Source organism: Typopeltis vanoorti, chromosome 5, assembly GCF_054136105.1.
Source record: "Typopeltis vanoorti isolate ZY-2024b chromosome 5, IOZ_Tvanoo_1.0, whole genome shotgun sequence".
NCBI classification, from domain to species: domain Eukaryota; kingdom Metazoa; phylum Arthropoda; class Arachnida; order Uropygi; family Thelyphonidae; genus Typopeltis; species Typopeltis vanoorti.
Genome location: NC_143553.1, coordinates 18,269,772 through 18,283,846, shown reverse-complemented (window position 1 = coordinate 18,283,846; position 14,075 = coordinate 18,269,772). Strand labels below are relative to the sequence as shown.

Below are 14,075 nucleotides of genomic sequence, written 5' to 3'. Positions count from 1 at the left end.
CAACACTTACCATAGGACCCTAAGGATACCAACTATCTGGAGGCATGCTAAAGTGGTGGACTTTCTGAAACCAGGGAAAACTCCCTGGTTTCAGAAAATCAAAGCAAAAAATTACAGACCTATATCACTACTCAGCAACCTCTTTAAACTCTGTGAACAATTAATTTTGAATAGGCTAGAACCACTAATCGAACTCCATCTTATTCCTGAGCAGGCTGGTTTTAGACCAGGCAAATCCTGTACATCACAAATTTTAAACCTCACTCAATATACAGAAAATGGTAATGAGCAAAAAACTAGAAATTTAGAAATAAGTAACTAGAGACTATTGCCTTGTCCTCCTGATCCAAATGCTCTTGAAAATCAGATGCTTTTTTGTGGACCTGGGGGGAGAGCCACTGGCACCCCCCCAAAAAAATGGCATTCCCCAGGGAAGTGTGTTATCATCATCACTTTTCAACGTTTACGTCAATGATCTCCCCATCTTTCCAAGAACTAGAAATTTTATCTATGTTAATGACATTGCCATAGCTGCTTAGTTAAAAAATTTCAAGTCCAATGAAATTTTTGGAATAGTATAACCATATATTATAGCAGTAATCAATTAAAACCAAACCTCTTTAAAACTCAGATCGGCCTTTTCCACCTTAACAATAAGAAAGCCAACAGGAAGCTACAGATTTCTTGGAACCCAATCTACCTTGGTATGACTCTTGATCACATCATTCTTTCATATAAAATGCACAGGAAAAACAAATGCAAAAGTCAATGCAAGCAACAACATACTAATAAAGCTTACTTCCTCCAAATGAGGTGCAGATCCTAGCACAAAGATCTTCTGTCTTGGCCCTTTCCTATTCTTCTGCTGAATATGCCTGCACTATATGGCCCAGATCCTGCCAGGCTGAAAAACTTGACCCAGCATTGAATGAAAGCAACACTTAATTACAGGATGTCTGAAACCAACACCACTAACAGACCTGTAGACTTTGGCTGGTATTGTGCCCGCTTCAATTCAACAATCTGCATTCTCAGTTGACGAAAGAAGCAGACAAATGAATGATGAATGCCACACACTATTTGGCCAGATCACAGTGCCTCAAAGACTAAGATTCCAACATAGCTTCCTGGCAACGGTTGAACCACCTAAAAACTTTCCAGAGACAAGACTTCAACAATGGTTCGCACTATACCCTGAGAATAACACTTGTATTCCAACAGCCGAACATCTTCTATGTGGTGCCCACTTGGACTGGAATACTTGGAAAAGCCTCAACAAACTACGAACGACAGGGTGCTACAAACAAAACCTCATCAAATGGGGGAAGCTCACTAGACCAGATAATTCTGAGTTTGGGACACCTTCTTTGTTGTCTCCACCTTCATCAATCACCTTGCACAAAAGAGGACCTTATATCCTACGCAGAAAGAGCAGTTGATTGTGCAAGATTCTGGAGGAACATCTGACCATATTTATAGTATATAACTTATGTATAGTTTATTTTCCCCTCATATTTTACTTATTCTTCCCTGTATAATTTACCTACAAAATTTAAGCTGTTCTCATTTGTAATGTATCCTAATTTGTCATAAATAATGTTGTACCGATTGCTAACTACTGTATCACTTGTGTTTGGATACAAAATAAATAAACGTTCATATCTTTCAGGCTAGTTTCTTTACCATCCTTCATTTATTCTACTACTACTACTACTACTGTTTCACTGTCTTTTGCCTCTTGTGCTTTCTTACTATGATGTGTGCCGTGTCATTTACCACATTTATAGTACATTTGCTATTCCCAACTTTAGCTATGCTCACATCAGTTATGTCATTCATGTCAAAAATGATTTCTTCTTTCACCAGATCTCACTCACTTTCTCATAACTTTCTTTCCACTCACTTTCTCCTCTCTCAGAGTATCTCTTTCGCTATAAGAAGAGCACTAGTGTTCTCATTACATTCCAGTTACTATCATGCTCAGTCCCTGACTCATCACCACTGATTAACTCTGTATTCAAGTCACAAATCGTATACAATTTAATAGTCTTCCTCTGCCTTAAGAACCCATAATTTATCAACATAAATTAACCAATACATGTAACATCTCACAAAATTAATAAAATCAAAATTTAACTAAAAAATAGACAAAGTTGCCACCAGTATACCTCTCTCTGAGTTTGAAGATTTTAGATGCAAACTCCAAATAAAAACATTACTAACACACAAAAATTTGCAAGTAGATGTGAACTGTAGACTAAAATATACAAACATTATTCAAGAAAAAATGAAAGAGTTTGAGAACAGGAATCAAACCTTGGAGATCCAGCGGCAAGCTCTGAAGGAAACATTGACTGGTTCTGCCAGAGAGGCATGTGGTGAGGTTGTCTGCAAGGATAGAAAAATCAGAACTCCCTGGTGGACACAGGAAGTTAGAGAGGCAGTGAATGAAAAGAAGAAAGTGAATCAAAAGTTCCTGGCAAATAAGTCAGCTTGTGCTCTTAGAGAATACAGAGACAAATATAAGAAAGCTAAACACTGTGTAACATTAGCTAAACAGAAGTCATGGGAAGACTTTGGTTAGAACATAGAAAATAAATATCAAGAAGGTGGCAAGTTATTTTGAAAATTGTAGAAGAAGCTCAGAAATGGAGGAAACAGTGCTGTAAAAGGAATTAGACATGACAATGGTGATATGAAAACTTGAGAAAAAGATATCCTTGAAGTATGGAGTAATTACTTAGAAAAATTGCTAAATGAAACTAGCAGTGATAAAAAAACACTGACCAGGAATACATATCCATGCTTGAAGTAGAAAAAAGCCATCAAAAGTCAGAAATGTGGAAAGGCAGCTGGAGTAGATGATATTACACCAGTTACACTGCATAGTTCAGAGGGCCTGAACAGAAGGACAAATTCCAGATGATTGGAGTAGAGCTTTCATAGTACCCATATAAAAAAAAAAGGAAATAAAACCGATTGAAAAAATTACAGAGGTATTTCTCTACTGAGTGTTCCATGTAAGATTTATGCCAGTATACTTGAGAAACGGTTGAGAAGGATTGTGGAAGAGAAGCTTGGTGAGGAACAAGCTGGATTCAGGCCAAATAGAGGCCTGTCAGGATCAGATATTCACTTTCCGACAAATAGTTGAAAAGTCATGGGAGTATAACAAAGATCTGTATTTAAGTTTTGTAGATCTGGAAAAAGCATATGACAAGGTGCCAAGAGAGAAACTATTCAAAACGCTACAGTTGTATGGTGTCAGTGGATCATTATATCAAGCAATTCTTAGTCTTTATTTGAGTTGTAAGTCAGCAGTTGGAATTGAAGGAAGTACAGGAAGATGGTTTAATGTTAAATCTGGTGTGAGACAAGGATGTATATTATTCTCTCTGTTATTCATTATCTATATGGATTACATTATGAAGAAAAGTGGTATTAAACCTGATATCAAAATTGGGGATGTTAATGTCAGCTTCTTGCTTTATGCAGATCATATTATACTTCTAAATAAATCCGCTAAAAGTCTGCAAGATTCCCTGACTAAGTTGAATAACTGTTGGGATGGATATGGTATGAAGGTCAACAATAACAAGACAAAGATAATAAAAATAGGCAGAAGCAGTGAATATATTAGCTGCATTGTGAATGGAGAACCTATAGAACAAGTAAAACATTTCAGCAACTTAGGCACGATTTTTAGTGCCTAAAAATGGTAAATTAAATATGGAAATACACAACAGAATCAACAAAACTGGTATGGTAGGAAATTAACTGAATAAATTTATATGGAATAAGAGAGAAATTAGTCAAAACACTAAATTATCTGTATACAAGACAGTGTTCAAACCAATTTTAACTTATGGATCTGAGAGCTGGGTCAGAAGTAAAACACTTGACCAAAGACTAGAGACCGCAGATATGAGCATCCTGAGAAAGATTAGAGATGTGAACAGATGGCATCAATAGCAATATCATATTAAAAACGAGGATATTAGGAAAGAACCAGACATTGTCAGCATCCAGGAATGCATTAGCAGAGCTAATCTCAGGTGGTATGGTCACTTAAGCAGAATGGGCGAGGAAAGATTAGCCAAACAAGTGTTCTCTGCCAGGTTGGCAGGAAAAAGACACAGAGGAAGACCAATATATAGGTGGATTGATATGGTAAAATGTGCCTTAGAAGATAGCTATATAAATATACGATCTGACAATGTTGTAGCTTTCACAGTAACAGATTAATTTGGCAGAAAATTGTAGATAGGAAGTTAGTAATGATGTAAGTTTATTGTACATATCCTTGATGGTAAATGTCAGGAATTTGATGATGATGATGATGAAAAATCATAATTTATTAGCCAAAAAAATACTTACATAAACCTGGAATGTTCTTGTACAAGCCTACCAGCAAAATGCCACGAATAAATTTATATGAAATAAGATAGAAATCAGTCAAAGACCTAAAGTAGTTGTATATAAGACAGCATTCAAATCAGTTTTAACTTGTGAATCTGAGAGCTGCATTAGAATAAAGCAGTTGATCAAAGACAAGAGATCAGACATATGAGGGTTCACAAAAAAAATTACGGAAGTTAAGATGGCATCAATGTTAGCACACACGTGCAAAGTGAATCTGGTGTTATTAACACTTAAAAGAGTAAAGGTTAGATAGAATGGCAAGAAAAGGGAGGACCACAGGAGGACCAAGACATTACTTAGAAGAAAGAGAAGATATGACTATATTGATGTCCTGATAGACAACAGATTAATTTGGAGGAAAATTGTCACTAGACAGTTATTATTAAGAATGCAAATTTATCATGTAGTACTAACATGGTTTACTGGAGGTACAAAGAAGGAATTTGATTATGCTGATGGTATTTGCTTTCAACTGTTTCATGTTCTAGTATATAGGAAGATACTAAGGCAACTGATGTAAAGTCATTAGCCTATATGTACAAGTAGCCAGGCTTGAATTCTTACACTTAGATAAAAGATTAAACAAGGATATACTTCCTTGGCAAGTTTAATTTATACAGGATGATAAGTTTCATAGACTTCTTGGTGAACCAAAGCTTAGAAAAGTGATGAGAATTTAATTGTAGACAAGAGAATGAATATTTTCATATTAACAAAAATTGTTCCGGTGATATGTTCTCTGCAAATATTTGGATTAGAAGACCCAGAATAATAATAATTCAGCCAAAGAAATTAGGCATAACAACATGAAATTCATCCCACTTAGTATTCTTATACAAAAAAAAAAATCAATAATAGACTGTAGTGAGAACTGCCAAAATGTTCAACAGCCTTTGGACTGTATACACCCTCTGTCCAAAAAGAAACCGAAGTTTTGATAGAAAATAAAACAGAGGCCAATTATAATTATTCAAATTATTTATTTCAATCAACATACTCTCCCTCAGCTTCAATACAGCTTTTGGCACGGTCAATTAATTCGTTAAATGAATTTTTTATATCGGCTTTTGAGATACTGTTGAGGGTCATAGTTACTGCCACTTGAACATTTTCAATGGTGTCGTATCGCTTTCCTTTCATCGGCAAATAAAGTTGGGGAAGAGAAGGAAGTCACAGGGCGCTAAATCAGGTGAATACAGCACACAAACTTGGTTTTTGCTCAAAAACTGTCACAATGTTCAAACGATGAGATGGTGCATTATCATGCAAAAGTGACCAGCTGCCTGTATCACGATATTCATGCTGTACGCGACGAATTCTCGCTATCAATCGCTTCACAACTTCGAGATGAAACTCATCATTGATTGTCTGGCCAGGCGGAATGAATTCTTTGTGGATAATGCCTCTGGAATCGTAGAAACAAATCAGCATTGTCTTTACTTTTGACTTCTTCAAGCAACTTTTTTTCGGATGCCCCTCTTCTGGTGGTCTCCACTCAGCACTTCGTTTCGGGCTCATACTCAAAACACCATGCTTCATCACCAGTAATGATCGTTTCAAGGAAGTTTGAGTCCTTATGAGCAGTTTTAATGAGGTCCTTGCAGTGTTCAATTCGATACATTTTTTGGTCGTCAGTCAACTTGTGGGAAACAAAACATGAATTCAATTTATTTAGGCCCAAACTCTCAATCAAAATGCTGTGCACGGTTGATGTTGGAATCCCCAATTCATCTTCAGTCAATCTCACAGACAATTTTGTGGGTTTTCTTTGATGAAATCACAAACTTTTTGGATGTTAACTTCGCTCGGTCCAATTTTTAAACAGCCCGGCTTTTTTTTTGTCGTTCTCTAGTGTCTCATGACCATTTTGAAATATCTTAAACCACTCGTAAACTTGAGTACAGAATAAGTATCCATCACTGTATACTTTTTGAAGCATTTGATGCATTTTAGTAAAACTTTTACCAAGTTTAACACAAAATTTCCAACCGTTCGTGAAAACACATTGTTACTCTTGGCACTATAACCCAGCTTCTAATGAAACAAATGTCAAACAGTTGACACAATACTAATGAAGGTTGCTGCTTTTGACAACAAAAAGATACAATAGGTGGCACCACTAGTTTCTTCTATTTCCAAAAAAGTTCGGTTTCTTTTTGGACAGAGGGTAGGGTATACTTATATGTGCCATTAGTGAGGAAGTGATCAAGACAGATTTTAAAAATAGTTAGGATCTGGTATTCTGGGGTAGACAAGAACGATTTCTTTGGGCTGATTTGTGATAGTGAATGCTTTCACATCACTATCTGCTAGATAAGTATGGTTGAAAAATGGAAGAAAGTGGAAAATGTGCACATTTAAATTTGTGAAGATGATAATGTATTAAAAAGGAATGATTGATGAAATTTAACATTTAGAGAAAATAAAGAAAAGATCAACACTACATTTGAAGGTTTGTGTTTTTCCCACATGTACACTATTTTTTATTGTTCATCTTTTCATTATTCTTGTTTATAGTGAGCTAAAATTAGGATTTTTTTTTTTTTTTTTTTTTAAATGTTGGGCCCATACACAGGAGGTCGATTGGTCAACCTATAGTACATTAGTATCATGTATAGGTTGGGTTTGGGAAGGGAGGAATTTGTTTACATTTGATTTGAATGACTTTAAATTGTATTCCTTGGGAAACACGGCAGGTGGGACTCTGTTCCACAATGCAGCAGTTGTAGGGATGAAGGAAGAGGAAAAGAAATTTGTTCTGTTTGTTTCTAGGTGTACTGTGAAGGGATGTTGTGCAGCAGCTGCACATGTTCTAATGAGCTTAGTAATGAACGGGGGAATTATCGATGTTATTTCGGATGAGCATTTCCCATGGAAATATTTGTAGAATATACTTACTGCAGAGACCAAACGTCTGTGTGAAAGTGGGGGGAGAGAGTTGGTAAGGGATGGATCATTGATAAGTCTAATTGCCCTCCTATTTATTAAGTTGAGCATTTTGAGAGAACTTTTAGGGGCCCCACCACATATGTGGGAGCAGTATTCAATAGTTGGGTGGATTTGTGACTTGTATAATGTTAGTAGCTATTCAGGGGTGAAGTAACGTCTTGAGCAGAAGAGAAATCCTAGTTTTTTTGAGGCTGAGGACGCAATGTTTGAGATAGGTTTGTGCCAGGAGAGGTTTGATGTGGGGGTGATTCCGAGGAGCAAGATCTCAGGCTGTCTGGAAATTTGGGTATCGTTGAAAAGGATACTGGGAAAAAGTTTTTTTTTTTTTTTTAATGGATAATAGTACAGATCTGGGTTTTGTTGGCGTTTAAATTTATGAGGTTATCCAAATCCCACTGTAGGATGACTTGGAAATCGGAGTCGAGGGTGGTGGTGGTTAACGTTCTGTAGGATGAGGTGAGTTGTGTAGGGTAAAGCTTATCAAATGCAAGCGAGGAGTGTAGTGTGCTGTCACCTGCAAAACTGTATATTGGGTTAGAGGTCAATTTGTACAGCAGGAACAGGGTTGGTGAGAGGACAGAACCTTATCGGACCCCAGCATTAATTGAGTGGTGCAAGGATAGGGAGCCATCCACCATCACACAGTGTGCGTACAGGCAGAAAACTGGCAATCCACCTACAGAAGTCCTGGGTCAGACCGAATGATGGTAGTTTGCCTAGTAGGCCTTTGTGCCAGACCTGGTCAAAGGCTTTGGAGATATCTGGTGCAACCACTTGAGATTCACCAAACCTCTCCATAGCATTTGTCCAGAGATGGATGACGTATGTGAGTAGATCTCCTGTTGATCGGCAGTGGTGGAATCCATACTGGCAGTCATTTATTTGGTGGGTGTCTTCAAAAGGTGGGAATTGCCTTTGACAGGACAGAGGTAAGCGAGATAGGGCGGTAATTGGATGGCAGTGACTTGTCACCCTTCTTGGGAATGGGCTGAATATAAGCCAATTTCCAGTTTGTGGGATACATTCCAGTGGACTAGGAGAGTATATATATATATATATATATATATATATATATATATATATATAGGTGACATAGGATAGGGGACAGTTCTGGAGCACAATTTTTCAGAACAATTAGGGGAATGCCATCAGTGCCAGGAGACTTTTTTGTGTCTAATTGGGACAGTATTTTTCTGATTTCATCCTGGCAAAAGGATATAGGGGGCATTGTATGTTGGGTGTCTGGAATGGTTGGGGCACATTTACCATTATCAGTTATGCATGCATTTGAAGCAAAGTATGAAGCCAGAAGATTGGATTTTTCTGTGGGTGATAAGGCAGGAGAGCCATCAGGGTGCGATAGGGGTGGGAATAGTGTTGGACAGAAGTTGCGGCCAATTGCTTTGGCAAAAGACCAAAAGGCTCGGCTGCCATTTGGACAGGGTGTTAATTTCCTGCTTTTTGCTCTTTCGACCTCTGTTTTGGGAATAGTGCTGGATAGAAGTTGCGGCCAATTGCTTTGGCAAGAGGCCAAAAGGCTCGGCTGCCATTTGGACAGGCTGTTAATTTCCTGCTTTTTGCTCTTTCGAACTCTGTTTTCGAAGCGTTGATTTTTTTTGCATCTATTATGGGCTTTGGTGTAAGCTTTGAGGGAGGATATGCAGTTCTTGATTTCAGCCAGTTGTGGTATGTCTGGTGTTTCATCTCTACAGCCTTGGCACATCTTTTGGAGAACCAGGGTTTCATTAAGGAATGGCAGTTCATGCCGGTGAGGATTACTTTGGTAATAAACTCGGTGAATATGTTTGGGTTGGAAGGCCGGAAGCAATAGTCCAACCATTTGAATGCGGCATAAAAATTACGGAGGCTGTCCCACTTGGCACTGTTATAGTGCCAAACTACTCTTGTATGGGAGTGTGTGTGTAAACGTTGTTGCGTGGGGAAGAAGATGAGCACTAGGTTGTGGTCAGAATTGCCCAGGGCGCTCACTACTTTCACTGTGTATTTGGAGGGGTCATTGGTGAAGAAGAAATCTGGGGTGTTTGGGTTATCTGGTATTCTGGTTGGCATCTGGACAAGTTGTGTAAGGTAGTTGGTGATGGCAAATGTTTCTGCATCTCTGCCTGCAAGATATGTACAACTGGAGAAGGAAAGCCAGCTAGTGTTGTCGATATTAAAATCTCCTAGAAGGATGATTTTGCTGTTGGGAAAGTGGGATTGAAGAAAGTCGACTTTTAGGGAGAGGAAATTAAAGAGCTCAGAGTGGTTGGTTGCATGGGGGGGGGGGGGGGCGATAGACACAGCAGATGAATTGAACTAAGTGAGGAAGGGATATTTTCAACCAAAGAAGGTCAAAGTTGGATGATTCTAGGTTAGGTGCTCTCTGGAAAGGTATGTCTGAGCGGATGTATGCGCAGACACCACCCTTGGGGCGAAAGTTGTTGAAAAGTGAGTAGTTTGGGAGGGTGAGATAAGTGGTGCTGAGGGGAGGTGAGATTTGTGTTTCTGCCAGGAAGAGTAGGTGGAGTTTGGTACACTGTAGGTGGTAGTGGACACTATTCAGGTTGGAGTTCAGGGTACGGGACGTTTGTTGGACTGCATGGATCTTGCACATTTCCTATGCGACGCCTGCCTACTAGTCTCCATGGTGGCTGCTAGTGGCATCACTTGGTTTTTCCACCAGTTTATGCTGTCTGTAGTTGATGGTACAATTGTTGTCACCATTTTGACGTTTTTCTTCGAGTTGTCTTCGAAGCTGGCATCTTCATTCTATTTGTGCAAATGATGTCTGGTTGTGCACGTATGCGCGATTGGGAGCAGGAGTCTTTGAACTTGTTGTTGATCGCTGTTATCATTTTTGATGTGTTTGTAGGAGTGTCGCAAGTCACTTTTACTGGGTGCAGAAAGTTCATACAGTCCTTCCTTACTTTTACCTTACCCCTGACGATATTCTCGGGATCGATGTTGCATTCTTCGGCTAGTTTCTTGATGTCCTTTTGTAGTGATTTTCCGTTTTCCGTCGGGAAGATCAGAATGATGGTGATGAGTTTTTTGTTTTCTTCCTCCATCAAGTCGTTTACCGTTGATGTGATTAGATTGCGAAGTTCTTTCACAGGCAGAGTGGAGCTTGCATTGCGCTGGTTTTTGATTTGATCTAGCTTAGCTTCAACTGCACGTATTTTGTCGGTAAAAGTTTCATTTAAAGCATTGATGTGATGTTCGAGATTTTCGACATGTTTGCCTATGTTCAGAAGTTATTTTACCAAAGGAAGGCACAGTGAACAGAAGAACGGCTGGTTAAAGTTTGATAAATAGCTTATATGCAGCTTCGTCAATTTTTGCACAGGAAGCATGCAGCCAGTGGCAACAGAACTCACAGAATACCCCCCCCTTTTTTTTTTTTTGTCTGTGACACCTGTTTTGCAGCTGCGGCATGTAATAGGATTGTTGATGGCGGTCAACAGCATTGTGCCGGCAAGACACGTGGTGCTTGTTCGCTGTTGGCTTTTAGTGCCGCAATCTTTGCTGCGTATGGTAGGCATCGTGTGCTTACACCTGGCTGATTTTGAATTCGAAGGATAGCTGGAATAATACACTAAAAGTACTTACAGGTTGTACTGAAGAATTCTGCTTATTGGCACCCGCTGTTAGGTTTCCGTTTGATGGTTAATTTCAATGGAAAAACACTCACAATAACGGTAAATTAGAGAGCACAATCTTATAGTAGCTTGTTCACTGACACCACCTGGTGTCATGAATTGGGTAAAATCTTCCAGGTATATGGGGAATTTCACCCAACTCCTCTGCTGTCTACGAAATAACTATTTTAAAACTGTAATCGTGAAAATATGATATGCCTGGTCTCTTCGTGATGTCTGACAACTCTGAAAAGATCATTCATTGTATACTCAAAATGGTGGAGAAGTAAACTGCATCATTGCTGTAGAGGCAAAACATCGTTTCTGTCTATTTCAATTTTCCAATGAGCAAAGTGTCAGTATTAAACCAGGTGATAAAACAGTTACTAGGTAGTCAGTTGTGTCTAGAAGAATACCGCAGTAGCTTTGCCTTCCCTCTGATTGTTGTGGATGCACCTTATACTTTTCCTCTATCAGTTCATTTCTAAATAGCTTGCTGTAGTTATGGTTCAGTGCCTGTCAGCTTAAGAATGTATATTCAGTGCTACTGACAGACCAACATGAAGGCGTTGGCAATGGATTGGGGTGTTGTAGATCAATCAGGCCATGTTGATAGTATACTGGTCACAGTATATAGAATGCGACAGCATACAGAATATTTCTGTATGCTGCGACCAGTAGATCAGTTCTATGAATGTTTTATGCTTTAGTGTTTAGCTGTAGATGCTGCAATCACACTATTTGTTTTCTTGGCTATATTAGAAAGAAATTTTTCAGCTACTTATACAGCTGAAGGGAATATAGTCTTAATTTCAATAGTTAACTTAAAAAATTAGTTAAATTCCTGATCAGATTACTGACCAGAAATGACAATACGTTACAAAAGCAAGGCTTTGGTATGTGAAGGGGGTGGGACAATAATGCCAAGACTGCTTACCTTTGCCTCTTCTCCATTGAAAACTGATGACTCTGCTGCTGTTAACATACTTCCTATTCCATCAAATGCGGCTGACAGGAAAGACAGAACAGATATTTAATACTTATTTAACTATAACATTATGGAAATAATTTTGTATTATTAGATAACCTCTGTCATTATCTCTATTATCTTCTATGGAATTTAAAGAATCACCACATATCTACTCATTGAGTTCCAGATTACTAATCAGTATCTACAAAAATACAATCAACTTTTAAATAGGGTGGTTGCAAATGCCTTTTTTCATTGAGAACCAAAAAGTCAAGTAGGATATTTTCTAGTGTGACAGCATAATTAAGTCATTTATTCAGCATCATAATAGCATCCTCATATAATGTAAGTGATGATAAACTGGCTACTTAAAAGGATATTTAGATTTGTTCAATTTTGTTGATTACAAGTGTTAGTGTTACTATGGTGGTTTAATGACTTTATCAAAACAACAGATAAAAGAAAAGAATACTTTATCGATATTTGTCTGACATAACAAATAAATTCCCAAGGTAAGAAAGAGCAAGTAATAGAAATGTTTTCTTCAACCTATTGATGGCACAGTTGAAGAGTCTGGTGATGCCAGTGAAAAGGACATTTTTAAAGTAAAGTTAAGGTATCAATGTTAAGGAAGGAATACTTCCTTAACATTGATACTCAACTAACCATGATATCAGTACTGCTTAAAAAGAAACTTTGCATTAAAGTAATGCGAACTATACGGCAAAATCCCGTCTTAACAATAATACAACAAAAGCAGACTTCCTGACACGTATGGTCATCAAATTGCCATACATCCAAAACACATACAAGGCTTACAAATACATTTTCAAAAACACGGACTATAAGCTAGTATTCACCACAAACCATAAATTAGCAACTCTCCTAAAACCTACTAAATCTCTCACTCACAAAGAATTATTCGAACACCACAACGTAGTCTACAAATTTCCTTGTCAAAAAGACTGTGACGTCACCTACACGGGCTCTACAATTAGGTCGTTACGGACTAGACTACAAGAGCAATTCAGGGATTGCAATATTCCCATTCCAGAATATCTGAACACGAAAAAACATCGCAACATCAAAAAGAAAAACAAACCACAGAATACAGGGAAGACTGAAATTGCAGCTCATGCCCTTGAACAAAAGCACATCCCCCAAATTGACAAAGCCATAATCACTGACAAACAAGAAAACGAAACGATGCTTAGAATATCCGAAACTATTGCCATAAAATGCAATGGAAATTCTATCAACGTCCACCGCCCCTACCTAATTTCCGAATGTTGGACGTTCCAAAACTTACAAATTAAGCCACACCTCCGGCCATTTAGCGACAACAAATGCCCAAATTTGGCAGATACATCTTGCAGCCTTGACATAGCCCTACAGTCATTCCCACAAAGTTCCGACGATGACTGAAACGGTCCACACCCCGTAAACCCTTGCCCCAGTTTCCACATAAGGATACCCTTCCCCTTCTCCCCACAACAAAATAATATATATATATATATATTTATATATATATTATTAATCATAAGGAAAATAAAAGCCACTAAGAGGAATAAAAAAATAATAATAATAAAAGTTTTATGAGATCGAATTACTTCATTCATAATAGCTATGCAAAATTAACAAACACTGTTTGGAACATCAGCACTTTATCATTGATGCTATCCACCCGACCCCTCGATTGTGTGATCTCACAAGACACCAATTTATCTATTTACACAAGAGAGAGGGTTCAATTGGCACACATTTGGATAAAACTTCATTGTTTTGAATTTATAATAGTATGAGATTAACTTTGTTGAACAAAATTACATCATTTAAGTTTTGCAGGTGGGAGGAACAACCATCACACCCCAAAAAAGCTCGATTTTCCTATTAATCTCAAAATACGTGAAAGATATGGCTGCAAATAATAGGCTCATTAAATTTGCTTCATTCACATAACCAATAATTAAAAAGATTTCTGTTATGTTTTTATAATGAATTTCTATCTTTCTCTTTACCTTAAAAGTACAACACACAGGTATGCCACTGGTATATCTCTATAATACAGATTCACACATATAATTCATTGAACCTTT

General features: G+C 37.9%; 1 protein-coding gene across 1 annotated transcript in view; it reads right to left on the bottom strand.

The window, feature by feature from the left end:
- The window catches only part of Ranbp16 (Ran-binding protein 16), a 1,020,902-nt gene that overhangs the window by 349,496 nt on the left and 657,331 nt on the right, over nucleotides 1-14,075 (bottom strand). Inside the window, exon 18 of the mRNA XM_090392964.1 lies at nucleotides 11,947-12,017. Within this exon, the coding sequence (XP_090249090.1) occupies nucleotides 11,947-12,017 (71 nt within the window). The remainder of the gene's footprint in view (nucleotides 1-11,946; nucleotides 12,018-14,075) is intronic.